The sequence below is a fragment of the Chiloscyllium plagiosum genome, unplaced genomic scaffold (assembly GCF_037043375.1).
Source record: "Chiloscyllium plagiosum isolate Xiang-an unplaced genomic scaffold, Cpla_swu_hap1 HiC_scaffold_8, whole genome shotgun sequence".
In the NCBI taxonomy this organism is placed as follows: domain Eukaryota; kingdom Metazoa; phylum Chordata; class Chondrichthyes; order Orectolobiformes; family Hemiscylliidae; genus Chiloscyllium; species Chiloscyllium plagiosum.
Genome location: NW_028270146.1, coordinates 20,563,674 through 20,590,356, shown reverse-complemented (window position 1 = coordinate 20,590,356; position 26,683 = coordinate 20,563,674). Strand labels below are relative to the sequence as shown.

Below are 26,683 nucleotides of genomic sequence, written 5' to 3'. Positions count from 1 at the left end.
AATAACCCCTCATGCTATGATCACACACCCTGACTTCAGAATCACTGACTCCATTCAGACTACCCTCTACACCCAGCACAAGTAGATTTATTGTTCACCTGGAACTGAGGTGTTTCCTCACTCAAGTCAGAAGCTACAGCAAGAAACATCTACATAAAGGAAAATGAACTATTTCAACATGCCAGAGAGTGAGCCAAACAATTAGAGACACTGGGGTAGATTGCCTGATCCCTCAAGATCGCTCCCCCCATTCGAGACCTGGAGAGGAGGCTGGCACAGTGAAGAAAGTCCTGGAGAAAATGTATCTTGGAGCTGCTGAGAGCCAGTGCTGGAGGCTTAGAGCAGAGTGGGGAGTATTGTTGGACTGGGATCTGGTGACGGCAGTTAGACCACATGTGGAAGACCCTGCGCTCAGCTACTGCAATGCAATGTTTATGTGTAATTGATTATCCAACTGTAATGTCTATCTTTTTAACTATGTCTTATTTCTAACTTATGCTTTGAACACTGTAAAGTAATGCAACTACCTTGCCTTTTTATTCCTCTTTTGTATCTAAAGTTTGTAACTAGGTACTGTACCTAAGATGGCGCCATAAGAGGTGACATTGTAAAACTTGTGTACATGTGACAATAAAGAATATTCTATATTCAATAAGATCATGGCTAATCTGATTACTCCATATTCCCACCTACAGACAATAACCTTTGACCTTTACTTGTCAATAGTCTGCCTTAGCTAAAAATGTGTTGCTCGAAAAGCGCAGCAGGTCAGTTCTGTGGATGAAGAACAGTAGAGGTCCTTTGCAAGTCTGTGAGAGTCTGCCTTAATAATACCAAAAGACTCTGTTTTCACTTCCTCTTGAGGCAAAAGAGTCTTGACCCTCTGAGAAAAACATTTCTCCTCATCACTGTCTTAAATGGATGGCCATTTTATTTTTAAACTGTGATGGCCTAGTTCTAGATTCTTCCAGAAGGGGAAGACCTCCTCTCTATATCCACCCTGTCATGACCCCCTCGGGAGGTTCATGCTTCTAACCCTTCTTAACTCCACAGGGTGTAAGCCTAGCTCCCCAACCTTTCCTCATGAGGCAACTGGCCCCTCCCTTTCCAGGTATTAGTCTGGAACTACTTCCAACACAATTACATCCTTCCCTAAAGATGGAGAGCAAACGTGTCAAAAGAAACTCACCAGTCTGTGCAGCTCCATTACTAACAGTGAGTGTAGAGCTCCTGAATGCCTGGTACAAACTTGGTTTCTCAACCGTTCAGGTTCTGTGTTCATTACGTTGTGATGGTTGAACTGATAAGACTGCCATCAACCACTCTCTTCCATTAATGCTTATGGAGACTGGTGAAAAGTGTGACTGAGTCACATAGAACTTGACTTTGGGCCATCAACTTATACACTTAATGGTAAGGTCTGAGAGAGTGTTGCTGAACAAAGACACCTTGGAGTGCAGGTTCATAGCTCTTTGAAAGTGGAGTCACAGGTAGATAGGATAGTGAAGAAGGCGTTTGGTATGCTTTGCTTTATTGGTCAGAGTATTGAGTACAGGAGTTGGGAGGTCATGTTTCGGCTGTACAGGACATTGGTTAGGCCACTGTTGGAATATTGCGTGCAATTCTGGTCTCTTTCCTATCGGAAAGATGTTGTGAAACTTGAAAGGGTTCAGAAAAGATTTACAAGGGTGTTGCCAGGGTTGGAGGATCTGAGCTACAGGGAGAGGCTGAACAGGCTGGGGCTGTTTTCCCGGGAGCGTCGGAGGTTTACAAAATTATGAGGGGCATAGATAGGATAAATAGACAAAGTCTTTTCCCTGGAGTCGGGGAGTCCAGAACTAGAGGGCATAGGTTTAGGGTGAGAGGTGAAAGAGACCTCAGGGGCAGCTTTTTCACGCAGAGGGTGGTACGTGTATGGAATGAGTTGCCAGAGGATGTGGTGGAGGCTGGTACAATTGCAACATTTAAGAGGCGTTTGGATGGGCATATGAATATTAAGGGTTTGGAGGGATATGGGCCGGGTGCTGGCAGGTGGGACTAGATTGGGTTGGGATATCTAGTCAGCATGGACAGGTTGGACCGAAGGGTCTGTTTCCATGCTGTACATCTCTATGACTCTAAGAGAATTAGCCCCCATTCACCTCAACATTTCTGTAGCCACTGCGCAGTTGAACTGCACCCTTGCCTCAACCCCATAGTCTCCACTAAACCGTTCCTCTCTATCTCAGCCCAACTATTTGTACCAATCAGTATGGCCCTTATCTCCTCTCCTCCAAATCAGAGGGACTAGAAAGGTGGACAATTGGTTTAGCTATTCACTGAGGAGAAAGTGAGGACTGCAGATGTTGGAGATCAGAGCTGAAAATGTGTTGCTGGAAAAGCGCAGCAGGTCAGGCAGCATCCAAGGAACAGGAGAATCGATGTTTCGGGCATAAGCCCTGAAGAAGGGCTTATGCCCGAAATGTCGATTCTCCTGTTCCTTGGATGCTGCCTGACCTGCTGCGCTTTTCCAGCAACACATTTTTAGCTATTCACTGCCAGATCTAACTGGACCAAATGAAGCACAACTGGGTCCATTTTCTCGTCTGCTCAAAAGCTTCTTTCCTCTGACGCAGACCCCTCTCCCCGGCATGTTCAGACAGAATGGTAAGTGTAAGGAGCTCACAGACCTCTGAATCATTGGCATCAAGACCATCCAAACAACTGACCCAGACACACACCTCCCTTCCTCAGACTGCCGAATAAAATTACCTCCAATGACAACCCTTACCTACTATTAATCTCTTGTTTCCCTCATATCTCCTGGCATGCAACCCCATGCCAACACCACCCCCCCCCCCGCCCCCCCCAACCCCTGTACTTATATTGTCCATAAAACCCATCTAATGCTTCCTGTACCCTATTCCCACTAGAATTCTGACCAGCAGGCTCCCCCCGTCCCCCCCGGCCTGTATGTTATAGCGGGTCTCCCTCGAGTCTCCCCCCATTTTTCCAAAAATCCCTAACCCTTAGCTGCACCTTCAGTGCAAATTCCCATCTCATCTTCAAGTTCCGCCTCCTCTTCAAAGTGCTTGAAGATGTTGTCACCTCCTGAATGCCCCAAAGTCCATTTTGAATGCGTCCAATCAGGTTTCCATCCTCTTACAAACTGAAGTGTCCAACGTCACTGTGCCAAAAGCATATTTTCCCTTCTTACCCTTCTCGACCTCTGTCTGCAGCCTTGAACATGGTCAACTACAGCATTTCCCTCTCCTGCCTCACCATTGTCGCACAACTGGATAGGTCTACATTCATTTAACATTTATCCTTTCATGATGAGGGCATCACAGACAAAGCCAGAATTAACTGCCCTTGCACTTAGACTTGCTAGGCCACTTTCAGAAGGCAGTTTAGAGTCAACCATATTGCTGTGGGTTTGGAGTCACATGTAGGCCAGATCCAGTGAGGATTTCCTTCCTGAAAGGACAGGAGGGTTTTGACAACAGTCAACAATGGTTTCATGCCTATCATTAGGCCGCATGGAAGGATTCAATTGGCCGGATGACTGGTTTGTAATGGCAACAGCCATGGGTTCGAATCTCACTCCGGCTGAAGTTACCATGAAGGATTCTCCTTCTCAATCTCTCCCCTCACCTGAGGCATGGTGACCCTCAGGTTAAACCTTCACCAGTTACCTCTCTCGCTAATGAGAGGGCAGCTCTGTGATCTGGTAAGACTATGGCAGCTTTACCATTGGACTACAGGTAACTCCAGACATACAGTTAGATTAGTTTCCTACAGTATGGAAACAGGCCCTTCAGCCCAACAAGTTCATACTGACCCTCGGAAGAGTAAGCCACCCAAATCCATTTCCCTCTGACTAATGCACCTAACACTATGGGAAATTTATTATCACCAATTCACCTGACCTGCACCTCTTTGGAGTCTGGGAGAAAACTGGAGCACCCAGAGGAAACCCACGCAGCCACGAGGAGAATGTGCAAACTCCACACAGACAGACGTCCGAGGTTGGAATCGAACCCGAGGCCCTGGTGCTGTGAGGCAGCAGTGCTAACCACTGAGCCACTGTACTGCCCCAAAGTTAGACTGCCAAGTAGTTTTTCTCTACTGCATGCAACCAAGTTTAGATCCCTACCAGAGAATGGGAGCAGCAAATCTGCCTTCCAGTCAGCAACAGTACAGAGAGCTATCCTGATACACAGTTGGAATGATTACTCATGAAACACTTTTAGACCTTTCATCACGCAAGTACTTCATGGAGACTTCAACAGCAGCTTAAAGACGGTCATGTATCATTTCCAAACCTGTAAGCAGTTATCAGCTCAGTGCTTCGGTGATTTGCCAGTCCCAGAGAAATATATAAATACAAAGATATATGTAGTTTAAAGCCTGGCCATGTCTCAGTCTGGAACATCAACTGGTGTCAATGTCACGATGGGAGAAAAGAAGAAAACGCTGGGATGAGAAAGGCCACTTAGGCACTCAAGCCTCATGGCTTTAGCAGCCTAAACCCTACCCTGGCCACTTCCATGTATAGGGCTCCTGTCCTTCCCTGTGCATGTGGATTGCTGATATGATGGGGCATGGAGAAAGTGAGGACTGCTGTTGCTGGAGATCAGTGCTAAAAAATGTGTTGCTGGAAAGGCGCAGCAGGTCAGGCAGCATCCAAGGAGCAGGAGAATCGACGTTTCGGGCATAAGTCCTTCTTCAGGAATGAAGCCTCATTCAGGAATGAGGCTTCATTCCTGAAGAAGGACTTATGCCCGAAACGTCGATTCTCCTGCTCCTTGGATGCTGCCTGACCTGCTGCGCTTTTCCAGCAACACATCTAAACTGAGCTAGTCCCATTTGCTTGCGTTTGGTCTGTTTCCCTCTAAAGCTTTCCTATCCATGTATCTGTCCAAATACCTTTTAAATGCTGTAATTGTACCCATCTCCACCACCTCCTCTGGCAGCTCATTCCATACACACACCACTCAGGTCCCTCAGGTCCCTTTTAAATCTTTCCCCTCTCACCTTAAACCTATGCCCTCTATTCTGGACTCCCTTAGGCCAGCTATTGGTACTGGTGCAGGTAGGAGGAAGGTGGGGAGATGTTCTGAGTGAGTGAGTAGGCAGCAATAGGGGAGGCAATGACCTACTGGTATTATCACTTGACTGTTAATCCAGAAACGCAGGTAATATTCTGGGGACCCAGGTTTGAATCCCCGCCACAGCAGATGCTGTAATTTGAATTCAGTTAAAATCTAGAAGTAAGAGTCTAATGATGAACGTGAATTGATTACTGGGGAAAAACTCATCTGGTTCACTAAAGTCTTTTCAGGAAGGAATCTGTCATCCCTATCCAGTCTGGCCTACATGCTCCAAACCCATAGCAATGTGGTTGACTCTTAACTGCCCTCTGGACAATAAACACTGGCCCAGCCAACGATGCCCTCATTAATGAATTTTAACAAGTTAGGGATTGGGTGAAGGGGTGTGGAAGGTTGAGGGGGAACAAGTGAGGGAAGGTAATGGTGAAGATGGTGGGTGGTAGGTGCAGTAGCAGATGTACAGTGAGGTAGCAGACAGAAGAGTCACCAGCTTTTGTGTGTTAAAAATCACACAACACCAGGTTATAGTCCAACAGGTTGCAACCATCTCCACCACCTCCTCTGGCAGCTCATTCCATACACACACCACTCTCTGTGTGGAAAAGTTGTCCCTCAGGTCCCTTTTAAATCTTTCCCCTTTCACCTGAAACCTATGCCCTCTAGTTCTGGAGTTGGAAGAGCTAGCTTTCAGAGTGCCGCTGATGAAGGAGCATCACTCCAAAAGCTTGTACTGCCAAATAAACCTGTTGGACTATAACCTGGTGCTGTGTGATTTTTAACTTTGTCCATCCCAGTCCAACACCGGCACCTCCACATCACAGCTTTCTTATGGCACCGCTTGCCATTCCTGAGGCCTGTGGAGACTGTCCTATCCCTGGGTCTGGGTGGGGTGGAAGAGGTCTTCCCGGATTTTCTGTCAGAGAAGCGCTGGCACCATTTCCCCTTCTCCGATGCCTTCTGAATAAACATCCCTCACTGAGCAGTGCAGCTTTACAATGCCAGTGCTCGCCCGTGCTCACGGCAGCCTGTTCGAAAGGCACAGGCACCTGGGACACTGGTCTTTCAGCAGGTAGCTGGTGAGGGATGAGTTGATCCTGGAATGGCGCATGGTTAGATGGGGCTGGAATGGAGCAAGAAGGAACTTTTGGGGGTGGGGGAGTGGGAGTTAATGGGTTTGCTAAGGTACAGTGAGAAATCTCACTAAGCCCCGTGGAGACAATCACTCCAAAAACCCAGAGAAACTGACACTTGGAAATTAAAGAGTAAGATTCAGGCCATTATTCTGAAAACTTCACAACTTCCAAGCACAATTGTCACCCCAAACAGGAAAACCACATATGTCCCACTCTCTCCAGTTACCTCTAACTCAATTTCTGGGGAGCAACACGCATCTGATATGTTCATATCATTTTACGAACGTTCCCTTTCACTTTCAATTGCAGCTTCTCCCCTCCCTCAGAATGAAAATGTATTTTATACATTCCAAAGGAGCCTTATCAGGCAAAAGCCATTTGAGTTATATATCCAGCACAAGCAGCTTATCTCTGCCTTTATCAGTTGCAAAGAATCTGCCCTGACGTGAGATAGCAGCCATCAATCTGGCTGTAATGCTTACATGTCACCTGTTTGTTATGTTGTAATTCAGGAGCTGGTCAGTTTGCCCAAACCGCCCTGTACAGTTCCATGTCCAATTTGCACCATCCCCAGCAGCTCATGTTTAACGCTGGGATGGGTGGGGAGGGGAGAGTATGTGAAGGGGAAACCCACATAGCCCCACATCCAAAAGGTTCAGCACAAAGTTTGAAAAGTTTTTAAAAGCCATAGACGGTGTGAAGGCTTCTTGAAGCAACAACAATAAGCTACATTCAAGGACAGGCAGCAGTGAAAAGTGGCCGAGCAGAGGCTGATAGCTAAGTTCCATGCGCCTCAACCGGGATCTTGGGTTCATGTCACACTACAGGTGACCACCATTGCACTATATACACACACACACACACACACACACACACACACACACACACACACACACACACACACACACACACACACACACACACACACACACACACACACACACACACACACACACACACACACACACACACACACACACACACACTTAGACCAGTCTACACTCACACACATATACACTCTCTCTCACACTCACAACCCCCCAACCCAGACAGACACCACACACACACATATACATATGTGGGGTGAATTTGTACTTGCAGAGTTACATTGTACTTTGTTCAAAAACTGCATGCATTCATGTAAACTCTGTTATCTCATTTTTTAGATTAGAATCAATCTAAACATCATGGCATAAACAGAGAACACAGGGGGCTAACACCTTCAACATATTGTCTAGCTATCACCAATTGTTATAGTTAACCTGAGAATGCAACTTTCTAAAAAACGTTTTGTGATTTACACATGAAAGAAGTGAAACTATCATGGTATTCGAACAGATGAAAGTCTCAACAAACAATCAAGGTATTTTTCAATGTATAATTTCAGTTACATCACACTGTAAACTTTACTATAAATTCTGTGTCTTACAATGTTATACTCCACAACCATCTGATGAAGGAGCGGCGCTCCGAAAGCTAGTGCTTCCAATTAAACCTGTTGGACTATAACCTGGTGTGTGATTTTTAACTTTGTACACCCCAGTCCAACACCAGCATTTCCAAATCATGACTACATTTATATAGCACCTTTGAAGTAATGAAACATCCCAAAAGGGGTTCACAGGTAAGTCATAAAACAAAATGTGACAGCCACATGATCAGATCAGACCACATGCTTTGAGGAGGTCGCACATTCCAGGCACGTAGCACCCTCGTGTAAAAAAACCTACATCTCACATCTCCTTTTGACCTACTCCCTTTTATCTTAAACCTCAGTCCCCTGGTAATTGACATTTCTACCCTAAGGATACTAATAATAGTGAGTCACACCAACTAGCCACCAAAAAACATGATCTACTATCACTAGTATCCTTACGTACAGATGAAGAAGGACACTCCTCAACTGGGACAACACATCCATCCTGGGGCAGGCTAAACAGAGACACGCACGGGAATTCCCAGAGGCCTGACATTCAAACCAGAACTGCATCAATAAACACATGGAATTGGACCTGATTTACCAACCTCTGAGAAAAAGAACCATAAATGATATCATCCACCTTATGAGACCAAGACACATAGATAGAAAAAGGGACAGAATACCAGCGCTTCACCGGAGGCTCACTGATGATGTTACCTAGTATGGTGACGAAACATCTGAGAAACAAACCTTGGAGCTCAGCGAACAAATTTAACAACCTGAACCTCAACCCGAGCTACAAATCCTCTCAAAAATTGCAAGCCTCTTGTAATTTCGTAAACTTGTATCAGGTCACCTCTCACCTTTCAATGCTCAAGTGAAAACAAACCAAATTGGTCCAGTCTCTCCTTGTAGCTAATACTCTCCAAGCCTGGCAACATCCTGGTAAACCATTTCTGTACTCTCTCCAAAGCTTCCACATCCTTCTGGTAGTGTGACGACCAGAACTGCACACATTATTCCAAGTGTGGCCTAACTAAACTTGTATAAAGCTGTAACATGGCTTACCAATTTTTATAACCTATGCCTCAACTGATGAAGGTAAGAATGTTTTATGCCTCTTTGACCACCTAATGTTGCCACTTCCTGGGAACTGTGGATCTGTACACCGAGATCCCTCTGTATGTTGATGCTTCTCAGATTTCTGCCATTGGCTCTATACTTGCCTCCTGCATTAGACCTTGCAAAATGCATCACCTTGCAGTTGTCCAGATCAAACTCCATTGGTCATTTCTCCATCCAAGACTCCAATCTATCTGTTTCCTGCTGTATCCTCTGGCAATCCTCCTTACTATCCACAGCTCCCCCAATCCTTGTGTGAAACTTACTTATCAGGCCATCTACTTTCTCCTCCAAATCATACATATTACAAACCCTGCCGGGGTGGGCGGGGGAGGCAGGGCCCAGTGCTGATCCCTGCAGAACACCACTGGTCACAGGCTTCCAGTCAGAAAAACACCCTTCCACTGCTACTCTCTGTCTTCTATGACCAATCCAGTTCAGCATCTATCTTGCCAGCTCACTGCTGCTCCCATGTGACTTTAACTTCTCCGTCAGCCTGCCATTAGGTTCCTTGACATAGAAAGTGCTAAAGCCCACTTGGACAACATCTACTGCCCTGCATTCGTCAGTCATTTTTTTGTCATTTCCTCAAAAAACTCAAATCGTCTTTGTGATTCACGACCTCCCCTATACAAAGCCATTTAGCTAGTCGCTAATAAGTCAATTTTTTAAAAATGTGATAAATGCTGCCCCTAAAAATCTTCTCCACTAATTTCCCTACCACTGATGTAAGAGCCTGTAATTTCTTGATTATCCCTGGTGCCCTTCATAAACAAGGGAACAACATTTCTCCAGTCCTCTGGGACCTCTCCTGTGACTGAAGTGGATACAAAGATTTCATACAAGGCTCCAGCAATTTCCTCATTCACCTTGTTGAGTATTCTGGGACAGATCCCATCAACTCCCGTGGACTTGTCTACCTTACTGTTTTTCAAAACACCCAGAACCATCTTTTTTTAAAAATATTGACATGCCCTAGTTTATCAACATACCCCTCTCCAGACCACCATTCACCATTTGTGAATATCCATTCAAAAGGATTTGTCAAGGACCTCACTCACTTCTTCTAGCTCCAAGCATAAATTCCCTCTATTGTTCTTCAGTATACCTACCTGTTCCCTAGCTATCCTCTTGCTCCTTATATACACATAAAAAGTCTTGGGATTTTACTTAATCCTGTTTGCCAAGGTCATTTCTATGCCCGTTTCAGACCCCCTCACTCTTTAAGTTCTTTCCTGTTTCCTCTATATTCTTCAAGAGCTCTGTCTGTCCTGTCAGCGAGATGTGGACATGTGAGGGGTGTGATCGCCATAGTTGAGCCTTCACTGGTGTTACCTGGATTCGGGTAGACTGGAGTACTCTCAAACAGCACGGTGGTTCCTCCATTGCACAGAGGTCCATACACCACGTAGCTGTGCCCAGTGATCCAACCAACATCCGCAACACAGCCAAACACGTCACCATCGTGGTAATCAAACACATACTGGAGAGAGAGAGAGAGAGAGAGAAACAAACTAAAGTCATATTACAATCACAGATAGTTACATCGCAGATGTGCTGAAAATTGACCAGATTTAAAAACAATCTCCCAGTCAAGATTTTTGTTTTAGGTTGGTTCTGAACAGGTTAGTTAATCCATGAAATTTCCTAAAACATTTGCGGTTTTGAGAAACTGATGGGTGTCAGTTGCACACACTATTGTAACTTGGAGATACTCCAAACTACTTTCATCTCCTTTGTGATGTACAGTGAGGTTGTATGTGGAGTACTGTGTGAAGGTTTGGCCTTGCTATCTCAGGAAAGATATCATGACCATAGAGGGACAGCGATGAGTATTCACCAGTCTTGTTCCCGAGAGGGGATTGTCCTATGAAGAGAGATTGGGTAAAGTGGGCTAGAGATCATAAGAGTGATGAGATGATCTCTTTGGAATGTACAAAATACTTAATTGGATAAATGGGATTGATGCTTTATCCCAGGGGACTCTGGAAGCTCAGCCTTTGAGTATATTTAAGGTAGAGAGATTCCCTTAAGGTAGATCAATAGATTTTTGATTATTAGTGATGTAGAGGGTTATGAGATGCTAATCAATGGTGGGGTGGACCTGATTAGCTGAAAGTTCCTGCTCCTATGTTCCGACATTGGTTATCTTTATTGTATTTTGTTATCTTAATTAGTCATTGCCCTGTAATTTACTCAAACTTCATAAACGTGATTTCTTCTTCCCTCTGTTTCATTTAAAGCCATCTCTTCTTCCCTTGTTATAGGACTCAGTAGGAAACCAGTCTCAGCAAGGTTCTGGTGTAGATGTCCCAATGGTACAACATTCACTTTCCCAAGTCCTGCTACCAGTGCCCATAAACATGAATCCATTCTCTTACACCAGCCTTAGAGCCATTCATCTCTCTGCTTCTGATTTACCTGATGCCCACTTGCACTTGACTCAGTTAGTAATCCCAAAGATGATTACATTTGAGGCTCTGCTTTGTGATTTAGTGCCTAGTTCTGTCATACCCCCGATTCAAACAGAACCCTTTTCCTCGTCTTACCTTGGTCAATGGAACCTACATAGATCATGACTCCAGGATCCACCCCCTCCCATGACAGTTTCTTTTCCAGCCATGTGAAGGAATCTAGAACCCTGGCACCTGAAAGGCAACACGGCTGGGAGAAGGTTGTCCATCCCCCTTACTATACTGTTCCCTACTACCACTGTATTTCTTTTAACTCCTCCACTCCCATTGTTCCTTATACCATGATATTATGGTCAGTCTGTGTTTTGTCCACACAAACGGCAAGAATCTCAAATTCGTTGGGAATTGCAAGGTCTGACGTTCCTGCACTCCCATGTTCTCATTCCCCTTACCTGACGCGCAGTCACACCCTCCAAGTCCCTGACCACTGACCACATCAGGTTATACTAACATAAGGGGTATGACCGCCTTTTGGAACATAGTAGACAGGCTGGAAGAACACAGCAGGCCAGACAGCATCAGGAGGTGGAGAAATCAACATTTCGGGTTTGATCCTTCTTCAGGACTTCAGGAACAAAAGTGGCCAGGTAATGCTCCCCATCCCTGATCTGTCACAACTCAATGACTCTGAGCTGAAAGTCCTCAAGCTTTAGACATTTATCACAGCCAGGGTTGCCAGGGTATGCAGGACTTCCCACATGCCGTAGCACCCACATTGCCACCTTTATTGTGTCAGGCAGATTTATTTAGTTTTCATCAAATGATTTAAACACCAATAAGAAGTGAAGCTTCTCATTTTGCAATCATGAACCAATATGGAAGAAACAGACATGAAAAAGATCCGTGTCCTAGTTCTGATGAGTGCAAGAAAAAAAGCTTCACCTTGTTGGCTCCTTTTACAATGTAACATTAAGTAATTAATTCACTTACAGTTCAGTACAACAGTCACTCACCCAACCCCCGGCATGCCACACTCAAGCAGCATTGAAAATCCCCCGTATTTATGCTTATGGAGAAACAATACGCCAGCAGATAACAATCTGCTAATACAGATAAACCAGCTAAAGCCAGTCAGCTTATGAACTTGTTTAAGAACTCCTGTTTAAGCATGGAAGAAATTTAGAACATTGAACAATTCAGCACAGTACAGGCCCTTTGGCCCATGATGTTGTGCCGAGCATTTATCTTAATCTAAGATCAACCTTAATTACACGCCCCTCAATTTACTGCCATCCATGTGCTTGTCCAGTAATTGCTTAAACGTCCCTAATGTCTCTGACTCTACTACCACTGCTGGCAGTGCATTCCACGCACCCATCACTCTCTGCATAAATAACCTACCTCTGACATCTCCCTTATACCTTCCTGCAATCACCTTAAAATTATGACCCCTCATGATAGCCATTGTTGCTCTGGGAAAAAGAAACTTCACTCACTCCTTTTAACCAGCAACCTAACAAAAATTTTATCTTTAATTTTCTAAAAATTAATTTGTGGGATGTGGTCATCGCTGGCTGGCCCAGCATTTATTACCCACTCTTAGTTGCCCCATGAGAAGGTGGTGGTGAGCTGCCTCCTTGAACCATGCAGCCCACCTGCTGTGGGTTGACCGATCAGAGAGGGATTTCCAGCATTTTGAACAGTAGCAACAGTGAATGAACGGCAATATATTTCCAAGTCAGGATGGTGAATGACTTGGAGGGGATCCTGAAGGAGGTGGTGTTCCCACATATCTGCTGTTCTGGTCCTTCTCGATGGAAGTGTTTGTGAGTTTGGAAGATGCCGGAATCACAAGCTTTTCGAGCACTGCTCCTTCGTCAGGTGACTTCACTCCGAAAGCTTGTAATTTCAAATAAACCTGTTGGACTATAACCTGGTATAGTGAGACTTCTGACCTTGTGCACCCCAGTCTAACACCAGCACCTCCGTATCAAGATGTATCGGCCAGACCAGGTAAGGATGGCAGTTTCCCTTCCCCAAAGGACATTCATGAAGCAGATGAGTTTTTCTAGACAATCAACAATGGATTCATGATCATCATTAAACTATTAGATTAGATTCCCTACAGTATGGAAACAGGCCCTTCGGCCCAACAAGTCCACACCGACCCTCCGAAGGGTAACCCATCTCCCTATGACTAACACACCGAACCTATGGGCAATTTAGCATGGCCAATTCACCTGACCTGCACATCTTTGGATTGTGGGAGGAAACCGGCGCACCCGGAGGAAACCCCCGCAGACACAGGGAGAATGTACAAACTCCATACAGACAGTCACCCAAGGCTGGAATCAAACCTGGGATCTTGGTGTTGTGAGGCAGCACCACTGAGCCACCGTGCCGCCCCAAACTCTTATATTCAAATTATTTTTTTTTTAAATTGAACTCAGATTTTACCATTTGCTGTTGAGGAATTCAAACCCAGGTTCCCAGAATGTTACCTGGATTGCTGGTTAACAGGCCACTGATAATACCACTAGGCCGTCACCTCCCATAAATGATTGAAATGACGCAACTGAATGCTATCCAGCTGGTACACAATGGACATTGCTGGTGGAGGATGGTGTATGGGGCCCAATGTGCAGGTAGACAATGGAGATTGCTGGTAGAGGATGGTGTATGGGGCCCAATGTGCTGTTGGACAATGGAGATTGTTGGTGGAGGATGGTGTATGTGACCCAATGTGCTGTTGGACAATGGAGATTGTTGGTGGAGGATGGTGTATGGGACCCAATGTGCTGTTGGACAATGGAGATTGTTGGTGGAGGATGGTGTATGGGACCCAATGTGCTGTTGGACAATGGAGATTGCTGGTGGAGGATGGTGTATGGGGCCCAATGTGCTGTTGGACAATGGAGATTGTTGGTGGAGGATGGTGTATGGGACCCAATGTGCTGTTGGACAATGGAGATTGTTGGTGGAGGATGGTGTATGGGGCCCAATGTGCTGTTGGACAATGGAGATTGTTGGTGGAGGATGGTGTATGGGGCCCAATGTGCTGTTGGACAATGGAGATTGTTGGTGGAGGATGGTGCATAAAGCCCAATGTGGTGGTACACAATGGAGATTGCTGGTGGAGGATGGTGTTTGGGGCCCAATGTCTTTTTGGACAATGGAGATTGCTGGTGGAGGATGGTGTATGGGACCAAATGTGCTCGTAGACAATGGAGATTGCTGGTCGAGGATGGTGTATGGGGCCCAATGTACTGTTGGACAATGGAGATTGCTGGTGGAGGATGGTGTATGGGACCCAATGTGCTGTTGGACAATGGAGATTGCTGGTGGATGATGGTGTATGGGGCGCAATGTGCTTGTAGACAATGGAGATTGCTAATGGAGGATGGTGTATGTGACCCAATGTGCTGTTGGACAATGGAGATTGCTGGTGGTGGATGGCGAATGGGGCCCAATGTGCTGTTGGACAATGGAGATTGCTGGTGGTGGATGGCGAATGGGGCCCAATGTGCTGTTGGACAATGGAGATTGCTGGTGGAGTTTGGTGTATGGAGCCCAATGTGCTGGTAGACAATGGAAATTGCTGGTGGATGATGGTGTATGGGCCCAATGTGCTGGTAGACAATGGAGATTGCTGGTGGATGATGGTGTATGGGCCCAATGTGCTGGTAGACAATGGAGATTGCTGGTGGAGGATGGTGTATGGAGCCCAATGTACTGATAGGTCAAGAAGGATAAAGAGGAAATTTTGCTTTTGTCACTGGAGATAGTGGAGGTGATTTCTCACATCGACAAGAGCGGTTTCATGGCTGTGAGAAGGGTGGATATTGGACTAGGAATTCAAATCTGGAATTTCGGAAAAGGTCTGCATTTTTCAGCCAGTGCTCAGTACATACTCACTATGTCCCACCAAATGATTCTGCAAAGAACATGATCACACATGATAGGATTGCGCTTGTCAACTCTCAGTACGGAGGCAAAGTAAATTACAGCTCATTATGGCCAAAATACTCAACTGCTGGCAGACAGTCTTTCATTAGCTGCATATCAGACAACACACAGGAACAAAGGAATTGGGAGCAGGACAGGGCCCTGTAGAGCTGGCGCAACTATTCAATAAGATAATGGCTGGTTATGTTTGTAGCTTCAAATCCCCACTCTCCTGTCTGCACACATCCCCATAACCCTCAATCCCTCGTCGACTAACCCAGCCTTGAAGACATTCAATGATCCAGCTTCCACTATCTTCTGGGAAAGTAAATTCTGCACCAATAACCCTCTGGGAGAGAAAAAAATCCCCTTCATCTCAGTCTTAAAACCTCTTAATTATAAACTGTGTCCATTAATCATTGCTTATCCTCATGACTTTTATAAAAAACAATTATTTCAAGGGATGAGGTTGTCACTGGCTGGGCCAGTATTTAAGGCCCATGAGAAGGTGGTGCTGAGCTGTAGACCACATGTGTAGGTTGACCCACAATGCCATTGGGGAGGGAATTCCAGGATTTTGACCCAGCGACAGTGAAGGAACAGTGATATTTTTCCAAGTCAGCATGGTGAGGGGCTTGGAAGGGAACTTTCAGGTGGTGGTGCTTCCATGAATCAGCTGCCCATATCCTGCCAGAGTGATTTGGGTGAGATTGGAAGGTGCTGTTGGAAAAGGCTGGTGAATTTTTGCAGTATATTGTGTACGTGGTAGACACTGCTGCTGATGTGTGCCTCTGGCAGTTGGAGGGTGTGAAGGCGGTGGATGGAATGTTGAGCTGACAGTTTCAAGCGTCTTGAGTATTGTTGGAGCTGCAGTTAGGTGAGAAGTAATCTATCACACTCCTGACTTGTGCCTTATAAACATGGCCTTTGGGGTGTGAGTTACTACAGGATTCCTATCCTCTGATCAACTTTGGTAGCCATTACATATTTGGCTGGTCCAATTCAGTTTGGTCAATACTAACCCCCAGGATGTTGATAATGGGATTCAGTGATGATAATGTTATCGACTGGCAATGGATGATACTTTAATCCTTTCTTGTTGAAATCTGATGCTTCACCAGATTGACCATTTTGGATGGGAACCTGAACTGCAGAGCTTAGACTTCCCTGCATCCTGGTACAGGAGGCTTCCTCATCTTGGTTAGACCCCATTTAGAATATTGAGTCCAGTTTTATCTCTCCAAAGATGCTGGGCTCGGTATGTCTTCATGTCCATTTGGGTCCATCTTCAGTTTTTAGGTCTTTTTGATTTTTACATATACAGATAAAGGATACTGGCCTGCAGCTGTTTTCTTAAAGATGTTCCTAAAACCTTTCAAGCTTAGAAAAGGAGCAGATATAACAGCAACATCTAATCGGCATCTTGACAGATACATGGATGGGCAGGGAATAGTGGGATATGGACTGTGTACAGGCAAAAGCTCCTTAGAAAGACATCATGTGTCAGCACAGGCTTAGAGGGCTGAACAGCCTGTTCCTGTGATGTATTGTTCTTTGCTCTAAATGCAGCACTTCCATTTGATGAGCAGTAAATGTTTTCTTTTATTTCCAAACTGTTCGTTAGTCATAAGTTATCTACAAGTAAACGCAACAAGTACAAAACTGTTCTGTACAGACTTTGCAGGAAATACAGTGGCATTATGACATTACTCATTACAGCTTCAATCCAAATGCAACAAAAAACTTGAAAGGGTACTATTTATACTCCCATTAAGGTTACAAGGATATCTCAACGATAGACCCTGGTCATATTTTGGCAGAAAGACCTTTGAGGAATATTATATGTCAGTATCATTCAAATGGAGAAAGACCCATGTTTTCTAATCCATACAATCAACGTCACATCATGGTAGTCTTTGTCAGTACAATCCATTTTAGCACTCAACAGTTCACCAGAGAGGAGAAATAATTACCTGACCTTTGTGTAAAGACATTGCAGAGTGATGTACAGGATGAATAGATTAGCAGTGGTTAGCACTGCTGCTTCACAGCACTAGGGTCCCAGGTTCGATGCCAGCCTCGGGAGACAGTCTGTGTGGAGTTTGCACATTCTCCCTGTGTCTGCGTGGGTTTCCTCTGGTTGCTCCAGTTTCCTCCCACAGTCCAAAGATGTGCAGCTCAGGTGAATTGGCCGTGCTGAATTGCCCATAGTGTTAGGTGCATTAGTCAGAGGGAAATGGGTCTGGGTGGGTTCCTCTTCAGAGGGTCGGTGTGGACTGGTTGGGCCGAAGGGCCTGTTTCCACACTGTAAGGAATCTAATCTAATTAAGGAGCACCCTGTGACTGCTATAAATGTGTTCTATAAGCCATTTTTTGCCTCCAAACTTCAAACAGAACTTGGGGCTAGCACAGTGACTCGGAGGTTAGTACTGCTGCCTCACGGCACCAGGGACCCAGGTTAGATACCAGCCTTGGGCGATTCTCTGTGTTCTCCCTGTGTCTGTGTGGATTTCTATCCACAGTCCAAAGATGTGCAGGTTAGGTGGATTGCCCATTGTGTCCAGGAACATGCAGGCTAGGTGGGTTAGACAGAATAAACGCAGGGTCACAAGGATGGGATAGGGTGGTGGGTCTGCATGGAGTGCTCCTCAGAGGGTGGGTGTGCTCTCAATGGATCAAATAGCCTGTTCCACACTGTAGGGATTCTAACTTTCATCATTCCCCATGATCACTACAAGATAATCAGAGGGTTAGACAGGGTGGACAGGGAGACCCTTTTTCCAAGTATGGGGACGGCAAACACGAGGGGAAGCAACTTTAAAGTGAGGGGAGATAGGTATAAGACAGATGTCAGAGGTAGTTTCTTTACTCAGAGAGTAGTAAGGGTTGTGGAATGCTTTGCCTGCAACGGTAGTAGATTCGCTAAGTTTAAGTGCATTTAAGTCGTCATTGGACAGGCATATGGACATACATGGAATAGTGTAGGTGGGATGGGCTTCAGATTAGTATGACAGGGCGGCACAACATCGAGGGCCGAAGGGTCTGTACTGCGCTGTAATGTTCTATGTTCTATGCTCTATGTTTTCTGGATTTATCCACATAATTCTTAACCTTTAGGCATCCATTGTACTTTGGTCATAGTAAATGTTAAACATCTGACAATCCACATTTTATTGCAGCAAACTGGCTACACCAGCCTGTTTACCAATGAAGAATTAATTGGGTCAAACTCCAGGGAATTCATTCTTTTTGATCGAATTACCATACACGTGCAAACACCTCGTGAATTATTAACGTGAGGTGACTTGAGAAGTGGATGCCTTTCATAACTTTACTCAAATTTCAACATCATCTTATCCAAAAAATATGAAGTATTTCTACAATGACTCTACCAGGCATATTGGCGCAGAGGCATTACACCAGGAGAGACACCTACATAAAAGAAAACTATAGAGCATGCTGGAAATCTGAACACCATTCTGCAGCATTATAATAGAAATACCAATCTCTTTCTCTTGCAACAGATGCTGTCAGAGCTGTTGAGTTTCTCCAGGACTATGTCTATTTTATCTCTGATTTCCGGAATCTACAATACTTTGTTTTCATAAAATAAACAGATGTGGGCTTAAAAGCAATGAAACATGGACAAAATTCTGGTTATTGGCTCAAGCAATTTCTCCTTCCTTTAAACAACCTTCCAATAGTGGCTGTTCCAGTAAAAGAAGCTGAAACCTCAATCATCTTGTGCAGCTCAGTTACTTATTAACTCTGGAAAGTGCATCAGCTTTTGACCCAGTGGTAGAATTCTCAGTTACAAGGCAGAAAATAGTGAGCTCAAGTCCCAGTGCAGGGAGAATTGAGCAGGAAATGCAAGCTGACACTCTCTGTGTAGCTGTGAGCAAAAAGTGCACTGTTGGAGATGCAGCCTTTTGGATGTGACATCAGACAAAGGATTTGTTTTTTTCTCTTGGATATTTTATTTTCACAGGTTATGGGCACCACTGGCAAGGCCACCATTTGTTGCCCGTCCCTAATTGCATTTGAACTGGGTGGGTCATGACAGCGATTATGAAGAGCCAACTCCATTCTGCTATAGGTCGGAGACTCATGGTGGTGGTAGTGGTGATGAGGGGCGGGGGAGGAGGAGGGGATGCCCTTCCCTAAAGAAAATTCATGAACCACACAATAATCATTGATGGATGAATTTATGGTCACAGTTACTGAGACTAGTTTTCAATTACAGACGTAACTTTTTTAAAAATTGAATTTAAATTCCACCAGTTGAAATAGCAGACAAGGCTGGAAAGTGGGGATAGCATAGGTAGATGCTTGATGGCCATTGCAGACATGCTGGGCTGAATGGCCTTTATCCGTGTTGCAAAAGCTCTATGAAACACTAACAAAAAGGAGTCGGCCATTCAGCCCTTCGAGTCTGCTCCGCCATTCAATATGATCAATAATGTGGAGGTGTCGGTGTTGGACTGGGATGGACAAAGTTAAAAATCACACAACACCAGGTTATCGTCCAGTCTAGTGCTTCCAAATAAATTTAATTTATTTGTCACCTTCCAGGTGTTAGCTCATTTCTCCTGTAGACCCTGTCTCAACCCCAAATCCAACTTCAGTCTACACTGCAGATAATTCTCAATGCTCAAAGTCACAAAAGACATCCTCATAGACTTTATTCCACCCTGTGCTCCTCAACCACTCTATGGGGGAGGCCGTGATGCTGTAATGTTCACTGCACTTGATTAGGAATCCAGAGCCCCTGCTAAATTTCTGGAGACATGGGTTCAAATCCCACCATGGCAAATGGTGACACTTGAATGCAATGAAAATGTGGAGGAAAATGCTAGCCTAATGGAAATGTAACCACCTTGATGGCTGTTCAGAAAAAAGTCCTTTAGGGATGGGAAATGTGCCGTCCTTACCCAGGCCAAACTCCATGTGACTCCAGACCCACGGCAAATTGGTTGACTTTTGGTTGAGCTATTGGGAAAGGTCATAAATGCTGGCCGAGCCAGTGATGCTCACATCCTGTGACTGAAAAACCTTCCACACCAACTCTGCGATTGCTCATCTGTTCTCAGCAATTGATGAGACCGGAAGATTGTCAAGATGGAGATGTTCTTTATTCCAGCTCCACCCCAGCCCAAACACTGCCCTCCAACCCCACGCCCCCAAACACCCTCTCATACCTCCCTAACCCCCGCCCCAAACAAACTCCCTCCCTCCACCCACCACCAACGCAATCCATTACACAGCTAAATCAATAGCTAAGCACTGAAAGGGCAAACAGCTAGTCTCCTTTGTTTGTGATATACATAAATGATCTGGAGAAAGGTGTAGGTGGTCTGATTAGCAAGTTTGCAGGTGACATTAAGATTGATGGAGTAGCAGATAGTGAAGGGGTCTGTCAGAGAATGCAGCAGAATGCAGCAGATAGATTGGAGAGTTGGGCAGAGAAATGGCAGATGGAGTTCAATCCGGGCAAATGCGGAGTGATGCATTTTGGAAGATCCAATTCTAGAGCGAACTATACAATAAATGGAAAGGCCCTGGGGAAAATTGATGTACAGAAAGATCTGGATGTTCAGGTCCATTGCTCCCTGAAGGTGACAACGCCACTCAGTAGAGTGGTCAAGAAGGCATATGGTATGCTTTCCTTCATCAGACAGGGTATTGAGTATGAGAATTGGCAGGTCATGTTACAATTGTATAAGACTTTGGTTGGACCACATTTGGAATACTGCGTACAGTTCTGGTCACCACATTATCAAAAGGATGTGGATGATTTGGAGAGAGTGCAGAGGAGATTTGCCAAGATGTTGCCTGGTACGGAGGGTGCTAGCCAGGAGGAGAGGTTGAGTAGATTAGGATTATTTTCATTAGAAAGACAGAGGTTGAGGAGGGACCCGATTGAGGCCTACAAGATCATGAGAGGTGTAGACAGGGTGGATAGCAAGAAATGTTTTCCCAGGACTGAATTACTAGGGTCACGAGTTCAAAGAGCGAGGGGAAAAGTTTAGGAGGGATATGCGTGGAAAGCTCTTCACACAGAGGGTGGTGGGTGCCTGGAACGTGTTGCCAACAGAGGTGGTAGGGGTGGGAACGATAGTGTCATTTAGGATGCATCTAGACAGGCATATGAATGGGCAGGGAGCAGAGGCATATAGATCCTTAGACATGTTTAGATAGAGGATATGGATCGGTGCAGGCTTGGAGAGCCAAAGGACCTGATCCTGTGCTGTAAGGTTTTTTGTTCTTTGTTCTCCCTTAAATTCACAACTCTAAACGCAGGGATGTCCTGCATTTGATGCAGTTACTTGACATATTAAATTCGAGAATCTTTCTCACCCTCTGCCAAACCCAGCCCTCGCTCCAAGCCAATACTTGGCAGAGATCCCAGGCCACCAGCCCTTGGACTTTGCATCACCAGAGAGAACACAGAGAGAGAGAGGTTACAGAGACAGAGGACAGGGAGAACACAGAGAGAGAGAGAGGTTACAGAGACAGAGGACAGGGAGAACACAGAGAGAGAGAGAGAGAGGACAGAGCGGGAGAAGCAGAAAGTGTGAAGGAGAAAGAGACTGACTGAGAGCAGAGAGGAAGAGAGAGCACAGTGACAGAGAGAAAGACCAGAGAAAGGGTGTGAGAGGGTTAAAAGAGCAAATAGGTAAAGAGAGAGAGAGTGCACAGAGGGCAGAGAGAGAAACTGAGTGAGAGCAAACAGCAGAGAAAGGGAGAGAGAAAAGGACTGAGAGATCAGAGAGGTGGAGTAGAGAAGGTTGAGAGAAAGTGCAAAGAGCAGCACGAGGAGCAGACAGCAGAACACCGAGACAGGGGAGAGACAGGGAATCAGCAGTCCACTCTTAGGAATCTCAGGCTGTACAGAACTTACTTCATCATGGAAATGACCGTGGGTCCATAAATCCAGGAAAGAATGCAGGAAATTTTCCAGGATTTATGTTTTGGCTGTTGGATAACTACTCCCGAAGGCAACTCTCTCTCCCCACCCCCAATCTCTCATCTTGTATTTCACATGATTGAGACCAGATGGTTGTAAATTCATTAATTGTACTTTCTTGTTTTACAGATTATCACAGAAACCTTCACACCCACCCTGCGCTGCGCACCCTACTCCCATTCATCTCACACCATATTCCCATTCCATTCCACACCCCACTCCCATTCTCTCCCATCTACCATTCTATCCCAAACCCCACTACCATTCCATCGCAGACCCCATTCCCATTCCTCTCCACAACCCATTCCCATTCCTCTGCACACCCCACTCCCATTCTATCCCACCTCCCATTCCCATTCTATCTCAAACCCCACTACCATTCCATCGCAGACCCCAATCCCATTTCTCTCCACAACCCAATCCCATTCCTCTCCACAACTCACTCCCATTCCAACCTACGCCTCATTCCCATTCCATTCCATCTCCCCATTCCCATTCCATACCACTTCCCATTCCATTTCCATCCCAAACCCCATTCCCATTCCCCTCCACACCCCACTCCCATTCCACCCTATTACCATATATTCACCCTATACTCTGCTCCCTTTCGACCAAATATTTAAAGGAGGAATTGAAATGCTAATTAGGCTGAATGGCCATGAATGCTTCTTTTTCCAATGTCAAGGATCCACCTTTTAAACACGAAGTTTTCTCATACGTCCTAACTGACCTCAGCATATGTTTCCGGCATTTTGTGTCATGGTTTCAGATTTCCCACATTAGCAGCCGCCTTCTCAGCCTTTACTCACCCTATGTGTGAGAGCCGCGTACAGCAGGAAACCTGCCTGTGTGTGTACCACACCCTTCGGTTTCCCTGTGCTCCCTGACGTGTACAACAGGAACAACATGTCCTCACTCTCCATGGCAACGGGTTCACAGGCTGCTTCTTCTTTCATCATTTCCTGGAAAATAAGCCATTCTTTAGCCGTGCAATATATAAAATCAACGGAGCCATAAAGATACCGGGATAAAACTATCTGAAACTTTTGCCTTTCACAGAAGTGACCTATCGCTTTAGCACCGTCTCCATTAGGGGTCTCGGCCCGCCCACCCAGTGAGCAAAACATGGCTGTCGCTATCAGCAGAAGGGGAAGGGGAGGGGGAGGAGAAGGGTTGATGGTAACCCTGTGTGATCAGCCAAAGCGTTTTGCAAACGAAAGAAAGCCAGACACAGCAGCTCGACTGAAAAAATGATTAAACTGTCTGACTCTGTAAGGGGCTGACAGTTACACCAGTCTGAAAAATGGCAGCGATAATCAAACACTCTGTCAGATCCTGTGGTCTGAGATTGTGGGAGTAAATTCACAGAACACAGTGTAGCCTGTTGTTGAGGGTTGCTGCCTGAACCGGAACCTTTTGGCTCACTTCCTTTCCCATGTACAGAATCAATGACGGGGCAGACTGAGCCCATTTCCTATATGAAAGTGAGGACTGCAGATGCTGGAGATCAGAGTTGAGAGTGTGGTGCTGGAAAAGCACAGCAAGTCAGGCAGCATCCGAGGAGCAGGAGAATCGACGTTTCAGGCCTCATTCCTGATGAAGGGCTCTTGCCCGAAACGTTGATTCTCCTTCTCCTCGGATGCTTCCTGATCTGCTGTGCATTTCCTCCATCATGCTCTCAACACCCATTTTCTAGATGCCAAGATGCTCAAGTGGACATTTAACCCTTTTCATATTCACGGGCCTTACTGCAGGCCTCCACGCTTTCCTGTCACCAGGGCCTGACTTAAACATTGCTCTAATGAAAACAGTCTGCTCCAGGGATTGTAGCACATACCAGAGACTTGCTCCAGTGAGAGTGTGCTGCTCCGTTGGAGGTGCCATCTTGTTAGATGAATCATTATACTGAGGTCTTGCCCATCCTCTCAAACAGATGTAGAGGCCGATGGTAGCCAAGCGGTAATGTTTCCAGACCGGTAACCTAGAGACCTAAACCAATGCTTTGGAGGTAAGAGTTCAAATCCCACCATGGAATCTTAGGGAAATCTCAACGTAATGAAATGTGGAATAAAATGTTGATTATGGTGACGGTGAGACTATACGTTTGCTGCTTAAAAATCGATCTGGAACATAATGCCCTTCTAGTGACTCAGTGGTTAGCACTGCTGCCTCACAGTGCCAGGAACCTGGGTTCGATTCCACCCTTGGGCGACTGTATGTGTTGAGTTTGCACATTCTCCCCGTGACTATGTGGCTTTGCTCTGGTTTCCTCCCACAGTCCAAAGATGTGCATGTTAAGTGGATTGGCCATGGTAAATACAGAGTTACAGGGATAGGGTGGGTGTTTGGGTCTGGGTGAGATGTTGTATGGAGGGTCAGTGTAGACTCGATGAGCTGAATGGCTTCCATGTAGGGATTCTATGATTCTAAGTCTTCAGGCTGGGTCGCCACAGTAAGCTGAGTGGCCTACTTCTGCCCCTGGGTCTTATGGATTCCACATCACTTTCCTTCTGAAATGACTTAGCAACCCACTCAGTTACAACAAATCACTGGTGCAGTGTCTGCACCACATGCAGATCTTCAAGATGGCAGCTCACCACCTAACCTAAAAAACATAGGCCCTGCCAGTAATGCTCATATCTCCAGGAGGAAAGATTTTCTATTTCTAAATTAGAACATGCAAAGAGGAAGGATTGTTACTGTTAAACCTGATGTAAACAACACCTAAAACCTGATCATTATCACAAGCCACTCTGTACACAAACTGCTGCATTATGATGGCGACTACACAGCCTCAGAGCATAATTGGGTCTTTGGCTTGAGGTTGTGCAGGGATGCATGTGAATATTTCATGATCTGTGACAAGGAAATAAAAAGTGCCAGCTAGTTGTTTTTTTGCATCCCAGCCACCTACCTCCTCGAGGGGAATGTCAATATCCGACATTGGGACCTTGTTCTCTGTTCTTGTTGCGATAAGCACTCGCTTGACTGAAGGACACTGTTTCACTGCTTGATCCACAGTTTTCTTCAACTTGATGACCCGTCCACCCCTCAGAGCCTGGTTGGCAGTGATCACGGTCTCACACTGTGCTTTGAAAATGAGAACACAATCATTAGAGGATTACAGTATTCAGTAAAAGCGGTTTACAGTTTATATATTATTCCCACTGGCCAGAGCCAGATAGCATGAGGACAAATCCCAAAGAAAGCTTGGAACCAGGACAGAAAGTGCTGGAGAAACGCAGCTGGTCTGGCAGCATCAGCAGAGAAACAGCATTAACATTTTGAGTCTGGTGATCCTTTTTCGCTGTTAAATTCCAGACACCCCACTGCACTCTGGGCGAAAACGTTTCTCTGCATGTTCCCTCTAAACCTTCTGCCAATCACCTTAAGTATTTGGGGGAAACAGATATTTCCTGTCCACCTTATCCAAGCCTCTCATTATTTTGTCTACCTCAATTAAGTCACCCCACACTATTCTCAGGAAAACAACCCTAATCTATCCAATCTTTCCTCAGAGCTGCAATCTTCAAGCCCTGGCAACATTCTCATAACTCTCCTCTGTATTCTCTCCAGAGAAATGATGTCCTTCCTGAAAAGTAAAGACCAGAATTGCTCACTAAACTGATAGCTGCGGCCTAGCCAGTGTCTTATATAGTCAGTGTTAGTGCTTTTCCAGCATTATGTACCCACTCTTATATTCAACATCTCACACGATGTAGGAAAGCGTCCCATATGGTCTTCCTTACCACCTTATCTACTTGCCCTGCCACCTTCCAGGAGCTGCGAACATGCACTCCAAAGTTTCTCTATCCCTCTCAATACTCTTCTGTTTACAGTATTCTCTTGTTTAGTCTGCTCTTCCCGACCACATAAGCTTGCATTTCTCTGGACAGAACTCCATTTGTCCCTTTTCCTCCCGTTCAACCAAACCATTGATATCGTCCTGCAGTTGACAGCCATCCTCTATCAACTCTTTGGCCAAGTTTTGGGTGATCTGTAAATTTTCCAATCAGTTCCAAATCAGTAATATATACCAAACAGAACAAGGGACCCATGACAATCCTAGTGGAATTCCACTGGAATCCATTCTCCATTTGCAAACACAGCCAATGGCCCATTACCCACTATTTCCTGTCACTGAGCTAATTTTGGATCCAACTTGCCACATTCCCATTCTTCCATTGGCTTTAACTTTTCTGATGAGTCTGCCGTGTGGAAATTTGTCAAAAGACTTAGTAAAATCCATGGTGACAGCATCAGCCACAACTATCCTCATCCATCTTCCTTGTTAGTTCCTCAAAAAAACAATTAAGTGAGCAAGACATGACATTCCCCTTTTTCTAAAAACATTCTTACAGCATGGAGGCCCTTTGGCCCAAACTGGCCCATGCTGACTAAAACGTCTGTCCGCTCTAACCCCATTTCCTGTACTTGGCCCATATCTTTCTAATCCTTTCCTACCCATGTATTTGTCCAAATGCTTTTTAAATGTTGTTCATGTACCTGCCTCAACCACTTCTGCTGGCAGCTCATTCCATATGCCTACCACCTTCTGTGTGCCCTTAAGGTTCCCTTTTATTCTTTCC

At 45.4% G+C, this 26,683-nt stretch overlaps 1 protein-coding gene across 4 annotated transcripts in view; it reads right to left on the bottom strand.

Moving 5' to 3' along the window:
* Window positions 1-26,683, bottom strand: part of LOC122553388 (acetyl-coenzyme A synthetase 2-like, mitochondrial) — a 143,284-nt gene that overhangs the window by 92,849 nt on the left and 23,752 nt on the right. For all 4 annotated transcript variants that reach the window (XR_015757837.1, XM_043697093.2, XM_087989646.1 and 1 more), the window contains exons 4-6: window positions 25,009-25,184; window positions 22,904-23,056; window positions 10,104-10,251 (exon numbers count right to left, since the gene is read on the bottom strand). Coding sequence is in view for 3 of the 4 variants with exons in the window: in XM_043697093.2 (XP_043553028.2) it covers window positions 10,104-10,251; window positions 22,904-23,056; window positions 25,009-25,184 (477 nt within the window). In the remaining variant the exon portion in view is untranslated. The remainder of the gene's footprint in view (window positions 1-10,103; window positions 10,252-22,903; window positions 23,057-25,008; window positions 25,185-26,683) is intronic.